Here is a 20,592-nt window from a genome sequence, read left to right as displayed (position 1 = left end):
TGCCCAGATCCCACTGAAACATAATGAACAATCACACTGAATTAGTATTCTGTCACTTGATGATCAGGGGAATCTACTGAAGGCTTGGCTAATCCAAGAGCCAGTTACTGTATGAGGGGAGATGTTCTAGAGATGGACTCCGACAGAATTAACAGAGGAAGGAAGAGCTGCTGGGGGTAAAGACTCAAACAGGACACACACAGGCTGACCGCAGCACACGGTTATAAAGAAGTCTACATGCGCACAGACTCAGCAGCTGAGGATAAGAGGGTACCCCGAGTAATGGTGGTGCAAACAGTCTGAACCCCCCCGGACTCCTCCCAATCCCCTGCACTATTCAACAAACATGAAATCACACAGAACACATTTACACCCACCTGGAGGAACCATTATCACTTTCACACCTTGAGATTTAGGCACATTGCTATTAGGAGACACCTCCACTCAGATTATGCCCGAGTCGAAGCTCTGAGAGGAAGCTGATAGAACTGATTACAGCCCCATGATCACCTGCTGCCTCCCATCTTGGTGCACGACTTAAAGACTTAAAACGGCTGAAAAAAACAAAGACTCTGGGACCAAAGCAGGACAGAAACACACAGTAAGGACACGGTGTTCGGTGGACTGCTCCTCTCATGACAAACATCAAGCTCGCTCTTTTATTCAGCCTGCAAAGAACTACACTGAAATCCAAGCAAGAACATCCATCATCTGCCCCCTCTCCGGGGGTCGGGGGGGCAGCAGCTTGAGCAGAGAAGCCCAAACGTCCCTGTCCCCGGCCACTGTGTCCTGGGTCTCCCCCGGGGTCTCCTCCCAGTGGGACGAGCCTGGAACACCTCACCAGGGAGGAGTCCAGGAGGCATCCTCACCAGATGCCTGAGCCACCTCAATTGTTTGAGTCTTTAAAACTGATCTCCAGCTGTTGGGTCCTTGCTTTCAAATGGGAGTTTGACTGAAGGAACTGGTTTTTTTGGATGAACAGAGGCCACGTGGGTCTTCATCTGTCACCGTCTGTGTACAGCCAAGTGTGTTTTCACTAAAGACCTGTAAGCTTCACATCATCCCACCAGTCTCACGTGAAAATGTGTCACAGGTCCATTTATCCACATGTGGCGTTACAATAAAAACGCCAAAAGCTCGTGAGATGATAACATTTGTAATAAAGGGAAGCGTTCAGGTGATATGATACACGTACGACCGTGTATTTATCAATACTTAAGCCTATCTACGTATATATTTTACAATCCCTAACTGACTGAGAGCAAAGTGGAAAAGTGAAACATTATTTAGCAAGAAAACTTGGAAAGCAGAAAACGAGCATGTGTGTGAAAAAGTCCAAATTTGTCTTTAAAAAGTTTCCCTGAAAAACAAAAGAATCTGAAATCATCCAGTTTCTGTAAATATGATATGAGTTCCTCTGAGTTTTTAGATCAATAAAAACATCACAACATTGGCAAGACGGTGCAATTCAATCACCTTCTGCAGAGATGGTGCAATTTTATGTTCCTTTTACCGTTGTATGTCGTAAACTGTATAAATCTTTCACCTTACATCTTGCACCGCACATCTTCTTAATGAGCCAAAAACGTGTGGCATTGCATGGATCCTTAAAAAAGAAGATTAGACCACCAGAAATATAAATATAAAGACATAACACGTAGAAGCTACATTTATCTGCAATGCAAAATATAACTAAATGTAATTAAAACATACACATTAGAGCTTAAAAGTTATTTTATTCATGGATCATGGCTAACATGACGTCACATGGACAAAAACCAGCCAACATGTTTGTTACCGTTTCATTATGTGGACAAAAATACAAAAATAAATGATGCATTTCACAACTATAACAGTTAAATAGTCAGAAAGTGTGAATATGTTCTCCAACTGCACTTTTATGCCTACAATCTTGTCCAATTAGTGCATTTCTGCTGGCCTTTAAGTGCAGTCTAAACAGCTTCTGCTGCAATTATTGTGGTCTTAAAATGTCAAATGTGTGATAAAAAAGAAAAGAAAAACTGCCTTAATGTAACTGTTAGAAGCCAGTTTTGTATGAAAGTCAACAATGACCAAGTAAATCAATCAAATTTCTTTATTACATTGAAATATACACAGTTTTCTCTCTCGAACAGGGAGGCACTGCGACATCAGAAACCTTCAAAAACAACTTAAGAAACATTTACACCAAGACTTTCATTTACATGAAACAAATTCAAATGGACTTTTACAACCGAGTTCATTAAAATAACAGGGTTGTTCTGGCCTGCTGCACCAAAGGACGTTTTCATGAGTTTTTTTGACACATTTTTTCACCTAATGTGCACATTTCAGTGTTTGGTTCACATTTTAAATACATTCAAAGTTGACCTGTGTCCTAATGTGTCTATTTAACTAAGACCCAAGACTTAGAGAATATGGTGACTGCAAGTCTGTGAATGAATTTGGATTATCTCTTGAACTGAGATACACAATAGAGATATAACTCAAGACATCTGAAGCTTTCTTGCACTGCGTCTAAATCCTATTTAGCTTAGGTGTTCACACCTAATATTATTACGAGGTCACTCTTTTCCGAGATGTTTCCTGGTTTATTGTTACTTCACAGCAGCCACATCTTCCTTTCTGACAGAAGATGACATATTTTCAATCACCAAGGGATTGGCCACTGTAACCAACTGAAGCTGAGATGAATGAGAAACAATGCAACTAGTTAGAATATAAAGAGCATTGCACAGATGCTGTTAAGAGACTAAAGAGACGCTAAAAACAACCATCCCCCGAGTAGGAGGAAGAGCAAAAGAGCCTGGGAAAGATGTGCCGTTTCCAGGGACGGCAGATGGAGGGATACAGGTGCTTTTCCTGACATGTTTATGTGCCATGTGCTGTTGTAGCACGGATTTCTAAAAATACGAGAAATGCGGCAGATGGCGAATCCACCACCGGGTTCAACTTTATCAACGTAAAGATCCGCCCCTGTGCAGCCATATGATGACAAAGATCAAAGAGGCAGACATGAATAATAATGAGCCTTTCAGAAAGTGAAATGTACATGTGAAGCACAAAGTAATGTGGGGGGGGCGTCACAACAGTAACAATTCAAACATATGAGATATGAAGAGGAGAAAATGTCCACACTAAAAATAAAACATTCTTAATCATTTCTTTACGGAGAGATTGATATTCTGTTCGTTCGTCCTGCCCCTTTATCTGATTTTCTTCCTCATCTCCAGTATCAGCATCCAGAGATATCTTTGGTTTTGTTGCGTCGCTGGAAGCGCGTGTCGGCGGGGTCAAAACCTTGTTCGTGTGCTCCGAAAAGAGCCCAACCGGGCGTCTGGGCAATGTAGTCCAAGGCCGAGAAGCTCTTCTGTCCTCCACTCTCCTCATAAGCCTGGACCAGCTCCTGGAAACGCTCATAGTTGATCCACGTCCACCACTCGCCATCCACCTTGAACTGAAAGCACGAGAAACGAGAGACACAAGGTGGTGAATGAGTAAGAGCCAGGGTTAGCACATTAAGCTAACATTAAGCTAACATTAAGCTAACATTAAGCTAACATTAATCAGATCAGTGAGCAGGAGTCCGTGTCTTAAAAGGGTTGAATCGTTCCTCACATGATGAGGAAACTCATCATTGGATACGGCTTTTTTTAAATGAACAACTGAGGAAAATAACTTAAAAACATTCATAAAAAATTTACAAATGTGATCAAAAGACCTTTTTACGATTACCACCTCTTATGTCCCTGTATTCACCGTCCATCTGACAGAAAAGAGCAAAAAAGGAGCTAAATGGACCAGAGAGCGTGGAACTTAATCCGAGTGTGTCCTGAGTGAGGTTGAGCAGTGAGGGAAAGGCTAACATTGTTCTGCCTCTCGAAGCTTGACAGCGCACAGAGCTAAGATATGAACTCTACTTCCCCAGCATTCAGGAGTGTTCATAGAGTTTCATGGTTCCCCTCTGAGAGGGACTGAGGGATCAGAGACAGGAGACAGGCAGAAAGGCAACCAAGAGAAAAATCTTTTAGAAAGTAGAAAACATAAAATGGAATGACTAAGTGTTGCCTGGGTTTATTAATTCTTTACAGTCCATTAACTTCAGACTTTATGGATTTGTCTGCCAGAAAAAAAGGTAAAAACCTGCCAGAGTCGAGCTGTTCTCCATGACAAAGGCATTTAAAAGATGCGCTGCTTGCTGTCTCAGCAGATGTGTGACCACAGAGACGGACATCCTTCGCCGCTGTCACTCTGCTCTGCATCACACTCAGAACTTTAGCAAAACAGGAAGGTCTTCTGCACAAAAAGTGATCAGAGGAAATGTCAGACTGGACCTGGAAGTCGAGGAACAAACTAACTTAGACTCAGACCTGGGTACACTTTGGACCTTTTTGATGAGCTGTAAATAGCGCTACTGTTGTGCTTTTAGTGCACGAAATGAGCATTTAGCAGCCATGAATACACCGAGGCTTAAAATGTTCAGACTTACACCAAAGCTGGTGCACTGAAGAACAAAACAAAGAAATTAGATCACAGAGGTTTTTTTCAAGGGAACAACAGCAATTAAAACATACAAAATGTTTTCGTGATGGACTAACACTTATTTGCACGGGTGAAGACCTTCCTGCTGGAGACGATTCACATGGGGAGCAACACCGTCGAGTGTTTGAGTGCAGATACTTTGCGTTTGCCTCGGCTATTATGGACAAACTGCCTGCTGCATTGCTAATGAGGCCTGAGAAGAAGAGAAAAAATTACAGTAGTGCCTATTGGGAGTTAATGTTTCCGGTAATGAGAAAGGAGGATATTTATTCAGCCGGCATCTTGGAAAACAATTTCAGTCTCTGAGTAACAAAGCGAAGCTGAGCTGCCTGAGAGGTTTAACAAACAGCCGAGGATCACGACAAAGACTCCTTCAGCCAGCTGCAAAGGTGTCCTCATCTATGAACACATGCCACAGAGAACTGGATACCACCCGTCTCCAAATATAATCAATTTACTGTAAAAGATCCCACCAAAGGGTGACTTACTGATCTGTGAGTCAACCTGCCTTCATTTTGGTGAAGCATTATCTCAGAGGAAGTGGATGAAATTATGGGGGAAGGGAAGAAAAGAAGAAAGAGGATAAAAGCAAAAGAGGTAGGCAGAAGAAGTGGAATGACAGGGGAGAGAAGGGAAGACCCAAAGAGAGAAATGAATGATGATGAGGATATGTTGTTACTTCCTATGGATGCAGACACTCATACATGCCCACACACACACACACACACACACACACACCATATGCACAGCTGCACAAACAAAATAAGACTGATGCACACTAAACCTGCTGTTATGCAAGTTAAGATTAAACCTTCAGGAATTCATTTCCTGAGTGCTCTTCCTGCAGTGACAGTTCTGTATGAAGATATATGAAGACACTTAACGAGCAAATATGAGACTCTGTTCGGGTTCTGAAGTCTGTCCACAGGCAGCAGCGTCCCAGCACAAACACACCGCTTATTATTTACATTTTAATTACACCATAAAGTGGGAAAATCTTGTGTTTCCAAACGTTGGCGACATGCACCTTTGAGCTGAGAAAGTTACAGCTCGACTCGGCCATTGAACTCCCCAGTAGATACGCACAGGAGTGGGATTGAGCGACTGGCTGAAGAATGTCTGACACGGCGACGCTGTGGACTGTGAAAAACATTCAAGCTACTCTGCTGCTTCCAACTTTCTCTGTGGGAGATCACCGTACATGTGACCGACGCCATCTCTGAGTTACTTAAATGGTGCGGCTGTTAAATCAGGATTTAATTAGAGCAGAGTGACAGTTTGGAAATGTTTAGCTTGGCTGCAGCTTTACTGGGAATTCGGCTTTACTGAAATATGTGGCATCAAATTGGCAGAATAGCACAGCTTGGCAGTGTTTTGGGGCATAAACTACAAGATTTTAGGCTTATTTTCAGGTTGCAAACAACTGTTGGAAGTCTAGATTTCAGGCTAATCTGCAGCTCTGTCATCAGTTGTATGTAAGAAGGTTTGAAAGATCTTAGTCTCCGACTGGTAAACCTGAAAAATACAACAAATAGTCGAGAGACAAACTACAACCAGCGCAGGAAACCAAGCAGAATTTGTTTAAATGTTGATGCGTGCACATGTACGTCTTTGACATTTCGAGTGTGCACTAACAGAGAGAGAGAGAGAAGCCGTGAAGCCGTCATACTGTAACACAGTGAAAGAGGCTTGTCCACATGACATCAGTTAGAAAACAGGAGCAAACACAACAGAAGCAAGTCAAGCAGCATAAAGAGCGCAACGATCCCACAGCACTGACACCAAGGCGTGAACCTGGCCTGAGCTCAGCTCCGGCTGCCATCGGAATGACAAGATTTACCTTCATTATTCAGCTGAAGTAACAAAACGTCTCCAACACAGCATGTGACATGACCCCAAGATGTTTTTTAGTGGTTCAGACCACGCCAAAGCAACAACTGATGCTGCAGGTGCTGAACTCTGCAGCCTGGGGGAGCGTGGGGGAGCGTGGGGGAGCGTGGGGGAGCGTAGGGGAGCGTGGGGGAGCCTGGGGGAGCGTGGGGGAACATAGGGGAGCATGGCGGAGCGCGGGGGAGCGTGGGGGAGCACGGGGGAGCGTGGGGGAGCATGGGGGAGCATGGGGGAGCACGGGGGAGCATGGGGGAGCACGGGGGAGCACGGGGGAGCACGGGGGAGCACGGGGGAGCATGGGGGAGCGTGGGGGAGCACGGGGGAGCGTGGGGGAGCGTGGGGGAGCACAGGGGAGCACGGGGGAACGTGGGGATGAATAATTTAAGTCCCACACAGCCTTCTTCAGTGTGTGTGGTAAGAAGTGAAACTGTTTGGAGGCAGAGACAGATTTTGAACATGCTGATGATGCAATGCTTCGGCTTTTATAACACATGTTATTTGGCGCTTCAAGCTTCAGTTTAAGACAGATATACAGTTAGAAATGTTGGAGAGGTGCGACAGAAATGGGATTTTTTTGCAGCAGAGCCTCCGGTGCAGGAGACTGGAGTGAATGAGGTGAGACCCGGGCTGCAGCAACGCGAAATCAAAGGCTGCTGAACACACATCCTTTCAGAGTGATCTTTCCATCACAGCTTGATGGGCAGACCATGTTTTGAGCTGAGAGAGCACAGGACTCAGATTACCTGAAGTAAAAATACACAGCATCTGGCAAACAGCATCCATCACCCCCAGCTGCACCTGGGCACCGAGCATCCTTGATGTTTAGCACAAAAATGTTAACGTATTCATAAGAATACAGAAAAAAAAGCTCAATTGTAGGTAGAGTATGTTCTCGACATCTCTAAAAAGGCACAATGAGAGCAAAATACCGTTCTTTTTGTCACGGTGACACGGACAGGGCTACTACTCAAAAGACCTGAGAGCAACCAGCACTATTACCACATTATTTACAGAGAGCAACAGAGGAGAGAGCAGAAAGAGAAGGAGAAAATCTGTTTGGGAGGGTATATTAAGACATTCTGACAGCTGTAGGCGAGGAGGTGGATATGAATTAAGGTGTCATTTGTGTCTGTTATATTTCTGTTGCAAAGGTGACGGTGGAAATGAGTTCAGTGAAATATTGAATGTGCCTGATCTGCGGTTGCTGCACAACCTTCAGTCTCTCAAACTGTGGCATCCACCTGGATTTTCTATAGGTTCTTACATAGCAGTGAAGGCTGAACTGTGTTAAAATCACTGGAGAAATCAAAGAGCACGATCCTCACCGTGCTGCCTGCTTTGACCCTAACTCCGTTTTACTGCCAGCAGCAATTCAGTGCCAAGAAGGAACGGCTATCTGGGCACATTTCAGGTTTTTCCTGGATGTCAACGGTGAGCCTAAAGACCAAACGCAACCGATTTGCACAATACGAGTTCATCACCCCTCCGAGGCCACAAAAATACCCCCCAACCACCGCTACGAGATCAGGCTTTTGCAAAATCAACCAAATACAAGCAGCGAAAGGTGGACCCAGAGTACAACAGCTGTTGCAAGATATCTGGCGAAGGAGAGAAAGTTTCCCACAATATGAGCCGCCTGGCAGGCTCTGTATGCAGACACGTTGCTGCATGAGAAACCTTTTTAAGCACACAGTAAAGCGCAGGTTCTAGAGATTTCTTTAACATCTTATGGCATTAAATTAATCTAAAAAAGCTCACTCCATCCCTACTAGCAGCCGATTAATGCTTTGTAAAAAGATTGGAGTCTGAAGCTTCTGGATCAATGGTTTCAGAAAAAAACACTCCAGACAAAGAGGAGCAGCAAAAGAACTGGATGGATGACTGTCTTGGGTGAGACTTGGCAGGACAGTCGCCATTATCCACACTCACTATGACCTATAGACGGATTACATGCATGGGAAGTTTAGGTGTAGGTGACCTGAGAGGCAGCATGGATAGAACAGTTCGCTTGTCTGCAGAGTCACGACAGATGTTTGCACATGGAAAACATGTAATTAGCTCGAGAGGGAAGGGTTAGGGTTAGGGTCACGGAGTATGAAAATCATATGAAAATATGGTATATAAGATCTCAACCTCACTGCACACCTGTGGAAGATTTTGGACCTGCAGGTTAGTCAGGAACAGGGTTCCATCCCTCCAGCTGAGCTCCACAGGCACAGTAAACCATGATGGAATTGCTTTTTTCCAAGTGGTAAAACTGTGAAAATCCAACCACTCAATCTGGTTTCATCCAACTTTAAGAGTTTATTTTTGTTCTGAAGACGAGTTGAAAACATAAAATAAGCCTGTGACTATTCAGTATGACCCCGGAGACAAGAAACCCATTTGCTTTCCTTGTCTTTCTGCAGGTATTGAGGCCCCAGTAGTAGCAGCAGACCCATAGTTCAACATTTAAAACACAAATCTCTGTCCAATCATGAAAGAACAAATCAGTTAATAACTACCAATGAGTTTAGGTCCTCAAACAAACTGTAATAATGCATGAATGTGTGAGCGTGGTGTGTTGGTGTAGGTGCCTAATGGACTCCAAGGTGACAATTAATCATCATTAATTATTAACGGACAGTTTCTGTGGCTGAGAGCGAACACTAAGACTGACTGATTCTTTACTGGGTGGCGTGTCTCAGCCACAATAAAACCAACTGAGAGGGCTGCGTTTTTCTAAAAGGGGGCCGACAGCAGACTAAAGCAGGGCAACGTCAAAATGCAATGACTTCTGAGCTGTTTGGAGAGCTAATCTGAAAAGGACAGAGACATAAACTGTGTAGATTTGTGTCTAAACGAAAATGACCGAACAGAAGAGGAAGTTAATATGGACAAGAGAAAGGCTGCTGCTGCAGTATTTACCGATAAGTCTGTTGAGTTTAGCTCATTCAAAGCTGATGCCATATATGCATGCTTCTGCCTTTCAATTCTAAAAACCTCTTAAAAAAAATAAATAATTAGATTGAAATATCAATACAAGGTTAAAGTTGACGATTACCAATGAAAGCAGAGGGTTTAATCTCTCAAATGGTCGTAGTTTCAACAAAGCCTTGGGTCTGAGTGGGTTTAATAATTCACTAAATCACCCACTGGAGACAGTTTGAGGCAAACTGTTTTGTGGTCCAGTTGCAGTTATCCTTGTTAGTATAAAGTTAATCTATCTTTTGTGCCTGAGTTGATTTAACTCATCTCAGTTTTATCTACAGAGCACCAAATCCCACACATGTAATCTCAGGGCATTTCAATGATAGAGTCTGATTTGATCTGGAAAACTAAAATAAATGGACAAATAAAGCAAGATACACAATGTTAAAAGAATAAATTATCTGCAAAATTAAATGTATCATAAGTGCATTTACATCCACAGCTGTTTCAGGATGGTTAACCAAGACGGATGCCGAGTGGCGCCGAAGAGGAGAGCGTGCATCGAGATGACGTCATTAAAGAAACGGCGTAAAACCAAAGAAATCAAACAAACTGGTCATAAAAAGTGGAAATCAACCTGGTGGCAGAGAGCCCACAAACTGGAGCTCATCAATAATCTTTATACCAAGTTTTTCATTAAATAACTCAACAAACACGTGATGAAGTGGAATGTTTGCGTTGCATTGTCCAACCTCAACATTTGTTCAAGCAGTTTGTTAAATTTCACGTTTAGTTGATTTCTGCTGCAGATTTGGAACGATATGAAACCAAACACGGCGGCGTTCTTACCTTCGTGTGTGCGATGAGCAAACAGTTTGAGTGCTCGTGCTCGCAGGCGATCTCATACTGAGGCAACTTGTCGGCCAGCTGCTGGACGAAGGCGACCACCTCCTGGTGCCAGGGAACGTTGGCCATGGTGAGACTGCTGGCGGAGCTTTCCCCACAGTAAGTCACGCCCTGAACACACAGAGGCACCGAACACAGAGCTTTTTAAAGCATCCAAAAGGCAACCATGCAGGAAACAAACACAATGCCTATTTATACACCTAAGTACAGTAATTATGTCCTCAACACGTCTTTTCCAAGGCCTGAACTGCTGGATTTTTAGGTGACATAAACACAGTTTTTAAATAGAGATTTCGAGCGTCATTATAACAGAAATGTGATCTATACTGAAGCAGCATCCTTAAACTTTATAGATGAGAGCCACAGAAAACAAGTTACTCTGGATATCTGCCCATTTACACTCACTGTAGTAAAAGTAATGTGTTCCACATAAAAATGTCTGCACTCATTTTAGCAGGTTTAAAGAAAAAAAAAAGCATTTAGGTCCATTTTTAGGTGCATTCTGGCAGCTGTGAGTTGTTTCAACATTAGTTTGAGGGGAATGCTTAAATGTGGCGTAAAGACGTGACCCGACTGGGGAAAATTCAAGCTTTAGATATTTAAGGGTAGTTTGTTCATCATCAGTTAAGTGTTCTCTAATGCAGATCCACACGCTGAAGACCAAAAATAGAGTTTTAAAACAAGGTTGTTCATCCTTAAATAAAAAACCTTTACCTGCACCATTCAAATCAAATCAAATTGTATTTATATGGCACCTTTCATACTTCAAAAGCAACACAAAGTGCCTCACAGAGGCTAAAACATACCAACCCCCCCACCTCAGGAAGTGATATACACAGCAATAACTTCGGGTTATCACTATTAAACCTGGAGGCTGATCAACTGCAGAATTCAGATGAAGAGCAGCAGGGTGGAAGTATTTTCTGATCAATAGTGGCAGAAATCAAAAGTCCGTCATGGAGGAGACAACATGAGTCCGACAGAGCAGGGAGGAATCAGGAAGCTGGTGGAACTACTTCCATACAAACCAATGTCCTCCGATACAAGACGAGTGGCAGCAATTAGATGCATTATCAGTTTTTTTAGCTTTGAAACAACAAGACTATTCAGAGAAAAGTTCCAGTTATTTTAATGATCACATAAAGAAAGAGAAGCTGTTCTTTTATTCATAGTTTATCATCTTTCTGTGTGAAGCAGTCGCTTCAGACCAAGGCATCTAATGGGAATATGCTTGCTTTTCAAGTACCTCACCTACGGTTATAAATTCTCTAAAAACTCATCTGTGCACAAGTTTTTGCCACCAGAAATATCTCTCGTGGCTTTAAAGTTATTAAGATATGACTATAAACATATGCAAAGCAATGACCAATTCTGTAATTCAGTATTACATTTATATGCCCAATATACTATCTTATATATGTAGCCTCAATAAATCATAGTTTAAAAAGAAAAAATAAATAAAGCTATACATCTCTGAAGCGATTCTCAAGAAAACGTTGGGAACTGTACAAGACTGCAGGGGTTGCTAGCTTCTGCAGCTGAGCTCCCTCAGAGCTGCTAACTCGCCCCACTCCCAGTGAGTTCAGTTTCTATGATCACACACAGCAGACACGAGGCCAAGCAAGGAGCTGCAGCACTCAGGGAACTGTGAGATAGGCTTGAGTTTGCTGAGAATTCGCTCTGCTCGCTCATAGGCGAGCCAGCACTTCTTGAGCTAGCAGTCAAGCCTCCAGTAGGCTTGCGTTCCAGCTAAAGACTTTACTTGGCAGCCTCCTGGGTTCGCCTGGTCCCCAGCCCTATCTCAAGCCAGCTTCCTGGAGCGAGTGACCTCTGCTGTAAGCTCCTGTTTGACCAGGATCAAGCTGTACAATTATGCCAACAACAGAGCCGGGTGCCTGCATGAGCATGAGGTTAAACTGCAGCACAGTACAAGAAAGTTTTCTGAGGAAAAAAATAGATCAAAGGGGTGTTTACAGCAGTATTTCCTCAAATAAAGACCAAAATAATAAGTTTTCTAAGAACTGATTTCACCTGTAAACAGTTCCCAAAGACATGTAGCAATCATTGACTTTACAAATAGAGGTGAACAACGCTCCCTGAACTTACCAAACTAAAAATGTCTGTACAGAAGACATGTCTGAGAAACATTTCCACAGACTGAAGAACTGCCTGGTTCTGCCAGTTAGCCGAGCACAACTTACATTTAAGGACTATACAGAACCAAATCAGTTTGAGTTTGTTCAGTGATTTATAATGCGTTCTACTCTTTGCAATATCTGCAACTGAGCTGAATTACACTTCAGATGGCTGCCTTCCATCAGAGTTATATACTGGAGCTCATGGACAAGGCAGCACTGCAGCCATTTCCAAACTATGGTCCTAAAGCCATACACATCAGGGTAATGGTTCGCCTGGGAGTGCTCTCCCTTCTGCTCAAACACAATCATTCAAATATGCAGAATATTAGAGCCCCTTATGCTAACCTTAAGCACCACAACCAAAATGCCCAAGTCTGACAGTCTAACAGAAACTAATTTCTTAACTTTAATTAAAACTTAAACCTCCTTTAATGCACTTTGAAGGAAGGAGGACCAAATTGTCATAGCTCTCCAAACTCTGGTGAGTCTTCACAAAAGTAGTAATCCAAGTAGACACACCCATCCTTGCACATAGAGGAACTTTTTGTAGAAAAGTAACACCCTCCGATCCTCAATTAGGTAACTATCAGCAAGAAAAACCACAGTAGGTGCTGTAGGAACCTTTTGCAGTTCCTTGAACCTTTTCAGGAATAGGGCCGTTTTTTTCATGCATTCGGACATACAGGAACCAGGGACCACGGCCCTCAGTTCCTGGAACCATTTTAGCTCCTTTAGGGTCTTTACTGGGCTCCACAGGAACGTGACGTAGGTGTTTGGTGGCTGGAAGCTCCGCCCCTTGTCTGAAACATTTACTCATACGACACGGACACATCCGGCGCCTGTTTAATAAGTTAAACTCAGACGTCGTCTGCGGCGCTCTGCTCTCCTTCTTTCCTCCATGAAACGAAGAAGTATCGCCCGCTGCTGGATTCTTCGTCTCCTGACTCTCGCTGTGAGCTCTTCCAGCCTCCATCTTAGACGCCTGATGTGATCGTCCATGATTAATATCACCGTCATGCAGACCATGAACACGGCGGCCTCCTCGCTCTCCATGTTAGCTTCTTGGTGCTGTTGTTTTCTTCTCTCCTTACTTTTCACGGGTTTTGTTCTGTTGCTGAGTGGCGCTAAAGTAACACGTCTGTGGCAGACGGCTGCGTCACATCAGTCCCTGTCGAGGCCCCCGACTCATGTGAGAATGTGAGAACTTCTTAGAATGTTTCTGTCCGAATGCAGCCGGTGATTATTGAATATGTGTTTATGGACACGTCTGCGAGTTGCATAGAAAAATCAAGAGAAAGAACAGAGTCCTTTCTCTTTCAGTTCAGTCTCAACAAAACTGGGAATACAAAGACACCAGTGTATAAGCAGCCTGAGCTTTATTCATGCTGTGGCACATTCCGGTGGAGAATAGCAATTTTCTTTGAGCCTCAGAGAAAACAAATGAAATCAAAAACTTATTACCTGCAGAGTCTCAGAGCAGATTTACTATACGGGTCCCATATACGAGAACTGAATAGATAAAAACTTGTGACACGAAACCGCTTCATAAATAACGGTCGAAAATCATACATGTAATTTCACCTCATTGTTGCATTTCCACTGTAATTCTTATTTACTTTAATGCTCCTTCCTGCCACCACCTTTCAGCTCACTGTGTTTAGAAAGAGCCATTTTTGGCTTTTCCAGAGCATTATTCTGGATAACACTCCAAAGAAGAATAAATATCAGAAACTTCACTATTTAACAAGATCCATGTCAAGATAACCTTCTAAAACCAATATAGTGGATTTCCACACTGGAGTATTTACTCGCACCCTTTAGATAAGACAAACTTTCTCCCATTGTCTTGTCTATTTTCAGAGCACCATTCACATCTAATCTGTGCTATCTGCTGGGGATCTGCAGATGGAACCACACCAGTCTTGAGGGGCTGTGATTCCACTGCACAAGCAAAACAGAAACAAACAAAGTGCACAGAACCATTAGGGGCTGAGTTTGAAGAGACTGTAAGGGGGTGGCTGGGGGGAGGTGGGTCAAGAACGCTGCACAGAACTGATGAGAGACCTTGGTGTTATCAGCCTTGCCTGGAGGCCCGCTGAATAAAGATCAACTATCCAGGAGTTGGTATAAATCACCGGGAATGGCGAAGGCAGGAGAGAGCAATGGGAGAGATGGGTAAAGATCTATATGGAAGGAATTAATGTACTGTATCAACTGGGTAAGTGTGTGGGGGAGATGGAGCAAACGAATGAGAGCCCTTCACCTTTTCAGATAATCTATTTGTTCCACCTTCAATGAAAATCATAAATATTGATTACTAAAGCCCAAAAAAAAAAAGCAGTGCGTGTCCCGCACCTCTGTGCCTTCCACTGAATTCATCTCTGCACATTCACACCTTTACCCAACTCTTTCACTCTCTCTGTTATTTATTTTCCCAAAGAAGTGAGCGACCAGTGGCAGGTAAGTGGCATCGATGCTGCACTGGGATGATAAATCACACACCGGACAACAACCAAACAGTGGATGGTGAATAGCACTGGGTTGCACCATAAAATGATGAATAACTAATGGGTCGATAAGAAAGATCTTGCCACTGGTAGCTGTGGACAAGCACATATCCATGCTATTCATCATTTTTACAGGTCCACACTTTATCTTGATTAAACTCATGCACATTACTTAAATCATTGCATTAAGAGAAGGGTGACAAATGGACATTTATGAATAAGGAGGGAGAAAATGTAAGAGATGCAGATGCTTCTTCTGAGATGTGTTTTTCTTGCATGATCGAGATCTCTTTGTCCTCTTAGAGTAAGTCCACTGCTAATACGTGAGCTCTTTTACTTACGTTACTGACATTCTTAACCTGTACAAATCTCACAAACTCTCATCTTTTGGGATCCTCGACTTGGTCTAAAGCAACTAAAGGTGTATTGGAATTACAGAAGTTTAAATTAACTTACAACAGCATGTTTGAGGTATCTGGTCCTCGAATTTAAATGGAATAGGGCCGCAGGGCTCAATGTCCTCTGATTGGTCAGCAGTGACGGCTGATTGGAGAGCTGGTCATGAGATAGAGTAACTTCTTCTATCAAACCAGCGTGGGGTGCACTAATTACAGGCTCATGATGCTGAAGTCGATAGCTTGCTCACAGCTCAGCAGTCAGAGGGTTTTTATCTGTTCAGTAACAGACAATATAGTGATCATAGGTGGGAAGAGGGAAAGTGAGGGGGCAGGAAGAGCGACGAAGGAGAGATAACTGAGCAGAAAAAAAAGACGGGAGAGATTAGGAAGTGACTGAGCGTTCACCCCGACAGTGACCCTTCAGATCGCAGAGACGGCTAAATAATTGATTGTCAGGATGTGGTGAGACTAGTTCTGTTTCCAATCTGAAGGTCAGACTTGGACAAAACAAAGAAGTTGGAATTTATACCAAGAAGAAATCTTTACAAACAGGGAAATAAGGAAGGTGCTCCAAAGAGCTGGACTCTGGGCGAATGGGAGGCCAATATGAAACATAAGAATAAAAAAGGCTCTGTCACAACCACCACCAACTGAACCAATGCATTTGTGAGGAAGTTGGACTAAAACTCAGGCTGTTGAGTTATGATGTCAGAACCATCTATGAAGTGGGGCGGTTATACCTCAGGAGGAAGCGCAGTCGTCTGCCAATCAAAGCTCAGATGTCTCCCGATTTTCCCTGAGCACATGTCAAAGTGTCCTTGGGTAAGACACTGAACCCAACATGGCTGCCGACGCATCCATCGCTGGGTGGATTTGTGCGTCAGGGAGTGAAGTATTCAGTAACCTGTGACACTGTACATCCTAAAATGTGCTGTATGCTTGTGTGAATGTGTTCATGTGGCCTGTGAAGTGAAAACGCTGCATAATCCATCTATCATTAATACAAAAATACTGCAAAAGTGTTTCCTTTCACTGCGTCTCTGTTCGATTAGAGGAAGCAGTGCAGGCCTTTCAAAGTGGGTGTGGCTTAATCTTTTAAACATCTCAGCTTCTCACACAGCCACATTTGCTGAGGTGCTCTGATTATAAATTCACTCCAGTGCTTCCAGCTGTCTTGTAGGAGCTGTACTCACTTTGATATAATGAAATGTCATGTTGTGGTGGATCAATACACACACCTACTGCGTGAGGAATCATCAATAGAACAGCGAGTCTCTGCGGATCATTTCAGTCCTTTTTTCTAAACTCATGAACAGGCCTTGATGAATTCAGCCATGAAGCAAGCTGTTGATTACTTAAACACAACCCTGTCCCTTTGGGGTCACCTTGGTCTGAAAATACGTAATTCAGGGAGCCGCTGAGCTTTGTGGGGTGCTGTGAGGTGACGGACTGAGATCAGAGTAAATCTGTCCAGCATTTTTATCGCCACCCACCACCTAACATCATGCTAGTGTGAAGTCAGAGCTTCTTCGCTTTGCTATTAACAACAAATCTTAATCAGCAGTTTTATAGTTCACTGAACTTAAAAAGTTTATTGTCCAAATAGACAAAGAACAGCAAATAAAATACTCGGTTTACTTGGTAAACTACCTTTCAACCCGACCTAAATGCACAAGTTGGGGTGATTAAACCTTATCTGAGGTCCCAACTTGGAGATTCAACTTCTTTTGCGTTCATCACAGCACTCAGAGTTGTTAAAGGGGAAGATCGATGCTTTTGGATGCTGCAGCGGCGCGCATTGATGTGTAGAAAGTGTGTAGAAAGCCCCCATAAGCCCCCCTAAGCCCCCCGATAACAACAACAAGGCAGCTCTGAGTGCAATAGTACGCGTTCATTCATTCATTCGTCTTAAAGTATTGGTGAAATAAAGACAGATAAAGCCTTATTTAGAGCACTCAGTTATATGGATAAACGTGGATCTCGGGTGATCTAAATAGCACCTGAAGGACGCCGACTTTCACCAAACTGTTAACGGTGAGTAGATGAAAGTATTTTATGCAAGAAATAAGATCCAGATTTAAAAAAAACAATCCTCCGCTTTAACAACTCTTGATTGTTGTGATGTTTTCAGCTTTATTTCTGAAAGTGAATGCTGGAGACTGGACAGAAGGAAAATATTTCAACCGTCACATGAGGACAAAAACTCAGAGGCTGGAAGTGACGGGAGAATAAAAATGAAATAAAGGCCACAGAGTAAAAGCGCCGAAGAGAGAAAAATTGCTTTTTCAGTTACTGTGATCAAATTAAAGGTGACACTCAAGCATGAACATTGTGATTGGAAAAATTAGCGACACGTTCATGGTCTGTAGAATAATAACAAGATCTGATTGGCTTTTTTTCTCCTTTCTGGATAAATACATATTCAGATGATGCAGCAGTACAACTTAATTTAAACACATTTGTAAAGCAAACCAAACAAAGCAGGAAATAAAAAGCTTGGACACAGCGTCACGGCTTAAATGTTCCCATAGCCCGAACAACGTAGCAGCACCCAGTGTTAAGCATCGATACGGTCATGCAACGTCTGCTGCAAAAACAGAGCAATAATCGCTTTAAGCTTTTTGGAAATGTGCTCAGAATGGACCTGGCATGTAGAGCAGAGGCAGTAAAAGCTGTGCAGTGTCTGCTTTGTTGTTTCAACATTAATGCACAGAGAATATTGTACATCAACAATATTTTGTTATGATTTCATTCCAAAACGTGGACCCTCCCAATCTGACCTTTGCCACCCGTGGAAAGCGGAGAGGTGTCCCGTTTTTCTTCATATTTGGTCTGTTATGGAAGGTAGATGCTTTCTGTAGTAACTGAAGTTACTACGAAACATTAAAGAGACACAACATCCTTTGGAGCACACAGGCTCTGATATAAGAGCAAACAAGACTGAATGGAGATGAATAAGAATTACATGTTTGTTAGGCTCCTCAGGGCTTAATGGGTTAGTGAATTATTATTTGTATTAACTGGAAAAGTCAGCCCATCCACCTCTGCAGGCTGGACATTAACCAGTTCACAAATGTTCACGTCCGACACCGTTCAGCTTAAATATCTTCTTTTCATCTTGATAAATTCACTTAGACACAAGCTTAGCGACAACATCCTACAGAGGCCAATAAGTCATTAACGTTTCCACGCATGGATGCAATCCTCAAAGTGAAGTCATTTATATATTTTCAATGGGTTCCTCATTTTAATCATCCACATGTGATGATTTTCTAAAAGACACAAAATGTGGTGACTGTAATGTGAGATAACTGCCGTCCTCCATCAGTCAGAGCTGTGAACAGGACCCGAGACACCGTCCAGCTCCACACAGATTACTCAGAGGACATGCCTGCTACTGAACACTTCTGCAGAGGAAGGCAGTTTAAAAAGTGGACCACAGTTCATCAGAGAGGAGACATCAAGTGTCTTTTACAAGAACAAAGTCCCCGTCTGTTATTGTAATACATTTTAGGTACCTCTCAACAGGCCTGCAATGAATCTCCAAACCAACCTGCGTCACCCAGCCAGCTCCTCCTCAGTGTTCATAAGAGGGCACCAAAGGAATGATGACAGGAGTCTGATGTTGTTAGCTTTAGCCCGGCTCCCTGCTGGCAGCCAGGTTTGACTCTCACAGGCTCAGAAACACTTTCACATACCCCACCAGTGCATGTGGCCCTGCTGTCTGTTTGCTGTCACATACATTTGACCTCGACTTCTCAGCATGAAACCAGCTCCCTCATCTCATTATTTAGTGAAAACGTTGTGCTTTCATAGTTAATCTGTTTGAACTGGTTAATATGTTTGATTTGTGTGCCTGTTGCACAGATTACTGCAATTTGTTCTCTTTTTCCTTATAAACGCAGCAGATATCCAGTCCTTTTTTTTCACTGAAGTATATTACAGAAATGTGTCATTTGCACATAGGACCTATACAGCATAAGGACACATAAACCATATTTTTTTAATTCCAGCAAATAAAAAAACTCATTAAATGTTGCACAGAACCTAAAAAGTAAGAATCTACTGTTAAATCTGAGCTTCTTGGATGTAAAAGATGTAAACGTTCATAGATATGTTTTATTATAAAACTGATCTAAATGTTTTTGGTAACATTGCATCATCAAATGTACTCATTTTTTATTCTTATCCCTGTGAAGTTAAGAGTTCAGGTAGGAATTGCTCATTTAAAAAGCACCAAAGCAGGCTAACTGTTCAAATCCAAACTATGATACAGTCTCTAAGTTTAGCAGCTAAATACACAAAGGAACGGCTTAAAGTCACCACCTGTCCTGCATTTGCTCCTTTTTCTACATCATCAGATGCATGTTATGACAGGAGAGTTCTCCGTCCTCAGCAGGGATGTCAGCAACATACTGAGACACTAAAACAGATTTTACTATTTTACTGCTTTTGGAAAATTGTCCCCAGTCCCACTTGAGCACCAACTTTAACAAACTATCTATGGCTACAGTAAATGTTTCCAGCAGGAGGGTTAAGCCAAGCCACAGTCTGAAGCTGCTGTTCCTAACTCAATCCAACAGATGGCTTGTAATGAAGAAAGTTCTGGGAAACCTTCATTGGAAAGTGTTCTTGCTACATATTCCTACTCTTTATAAGTCTCTGGTGTGTCTTACCTGCAGGATAACGTTTTGTCTTGCATGCTATTGTCTGGATGACTACTTTTTACTGAGCAGTTCCCAAATATAGACCATTCAATTCAGCAAACTGTGACTGGAGAACAGAAGGTTAAAGGAAGTAACAGCAGCAGTAGCTCAGAGTGAGAGGATCCCTGTGGGGGGTGTCCTGCGGTTAAGTAGCCCAGGTTGAGAGGCCGTGGGGAGGTATTCCAAAGGCGAGCTCCGTGTGGGAAAAGGTAGTTAATGAATGCATCTCATGTTCTTTTGCCTTTTTAGGACATTTAGGATGATGGAGGCATGAAATGAATACACACATCAGTGCCTTGATGTGTGTATTCATGTGCAAGGGCTGAAATATGTTCAAAGCAATCAGCTCGCACCTACGCAGTGAAATTAAAATAGTATCGGCTACTACTGAATACAAACTCTGGTTGACTTCAAAGATCAGGACTCTCTCTGATCTCTGCTATCTAAAGTTGAGGCAACTAATTATGAGTGTAGGCAGTTTTTAAAGGGGGAAAACTGCAGACAACACAGTTTTTACTCTGATACGTGATCAAAACAAAAAGTTCAATAACGTATCTCCTTAGTTTTTAAAAACAAAGCAAACAATTGTTTTGGG

General features: G+C 42.8%; 1 protein-coding gene across 2 annotated transcripts in view; it reads right to left on the bottom strand.

Moving 5' to 3' along the window:
• Positions 1 to 1,784: 1,784 nt before the first annotated feature.
• Positions 1,785 to 20,592, bottom strand: part of tyw1 (tRNA-yW synthesizing protein 1 homolog (S. cerevisiae)) — a 55,008-nt gene continuing 36,200 nt past the window's right edge. For both annotated transcript variants that reach the window (XM_072391927.1, XM_072391929.1), the window contains 2 exons: positions 10,192 to 10,359; positions 1,785 to 3,457 (listed from right to left, as the gene is read on the bottom strand). In XM_072391927.1, coding sequence (XP_072248028.1) covers positions 3,236 to 3,457; positions 10,192 to 10,359 — 390 coding nt within the window. In that variant the 3' untranslated portion in view covers positions 1,785 to 3,235. The remainder of the gene's footprint in view (positions 3,458 to 10,191; positions 10,360 to 20,592) is intronic.

Source organism: Leuresthes tenuis, unplaced genomic scaffold, assembly GCF_036924035.1.
Source record: "Leuresthes tenuis unplaced genomic scaffold, fLeuTen1.0.hap1 SCAF_9, whole genome shotgun sequence".
In the NCBI taxonomy this organism is placed as follows: Eukaryota; Metazoa; Chordata; class Actinopteri; order Atheriniformes; family Atherinopsidae; genus Leuresthes; species Leuresthes tenuis.
Note: the sequence above shows the minus strand (reverse complement) of the source record. Positions and strands in the feature narration are given on the sequence as shown.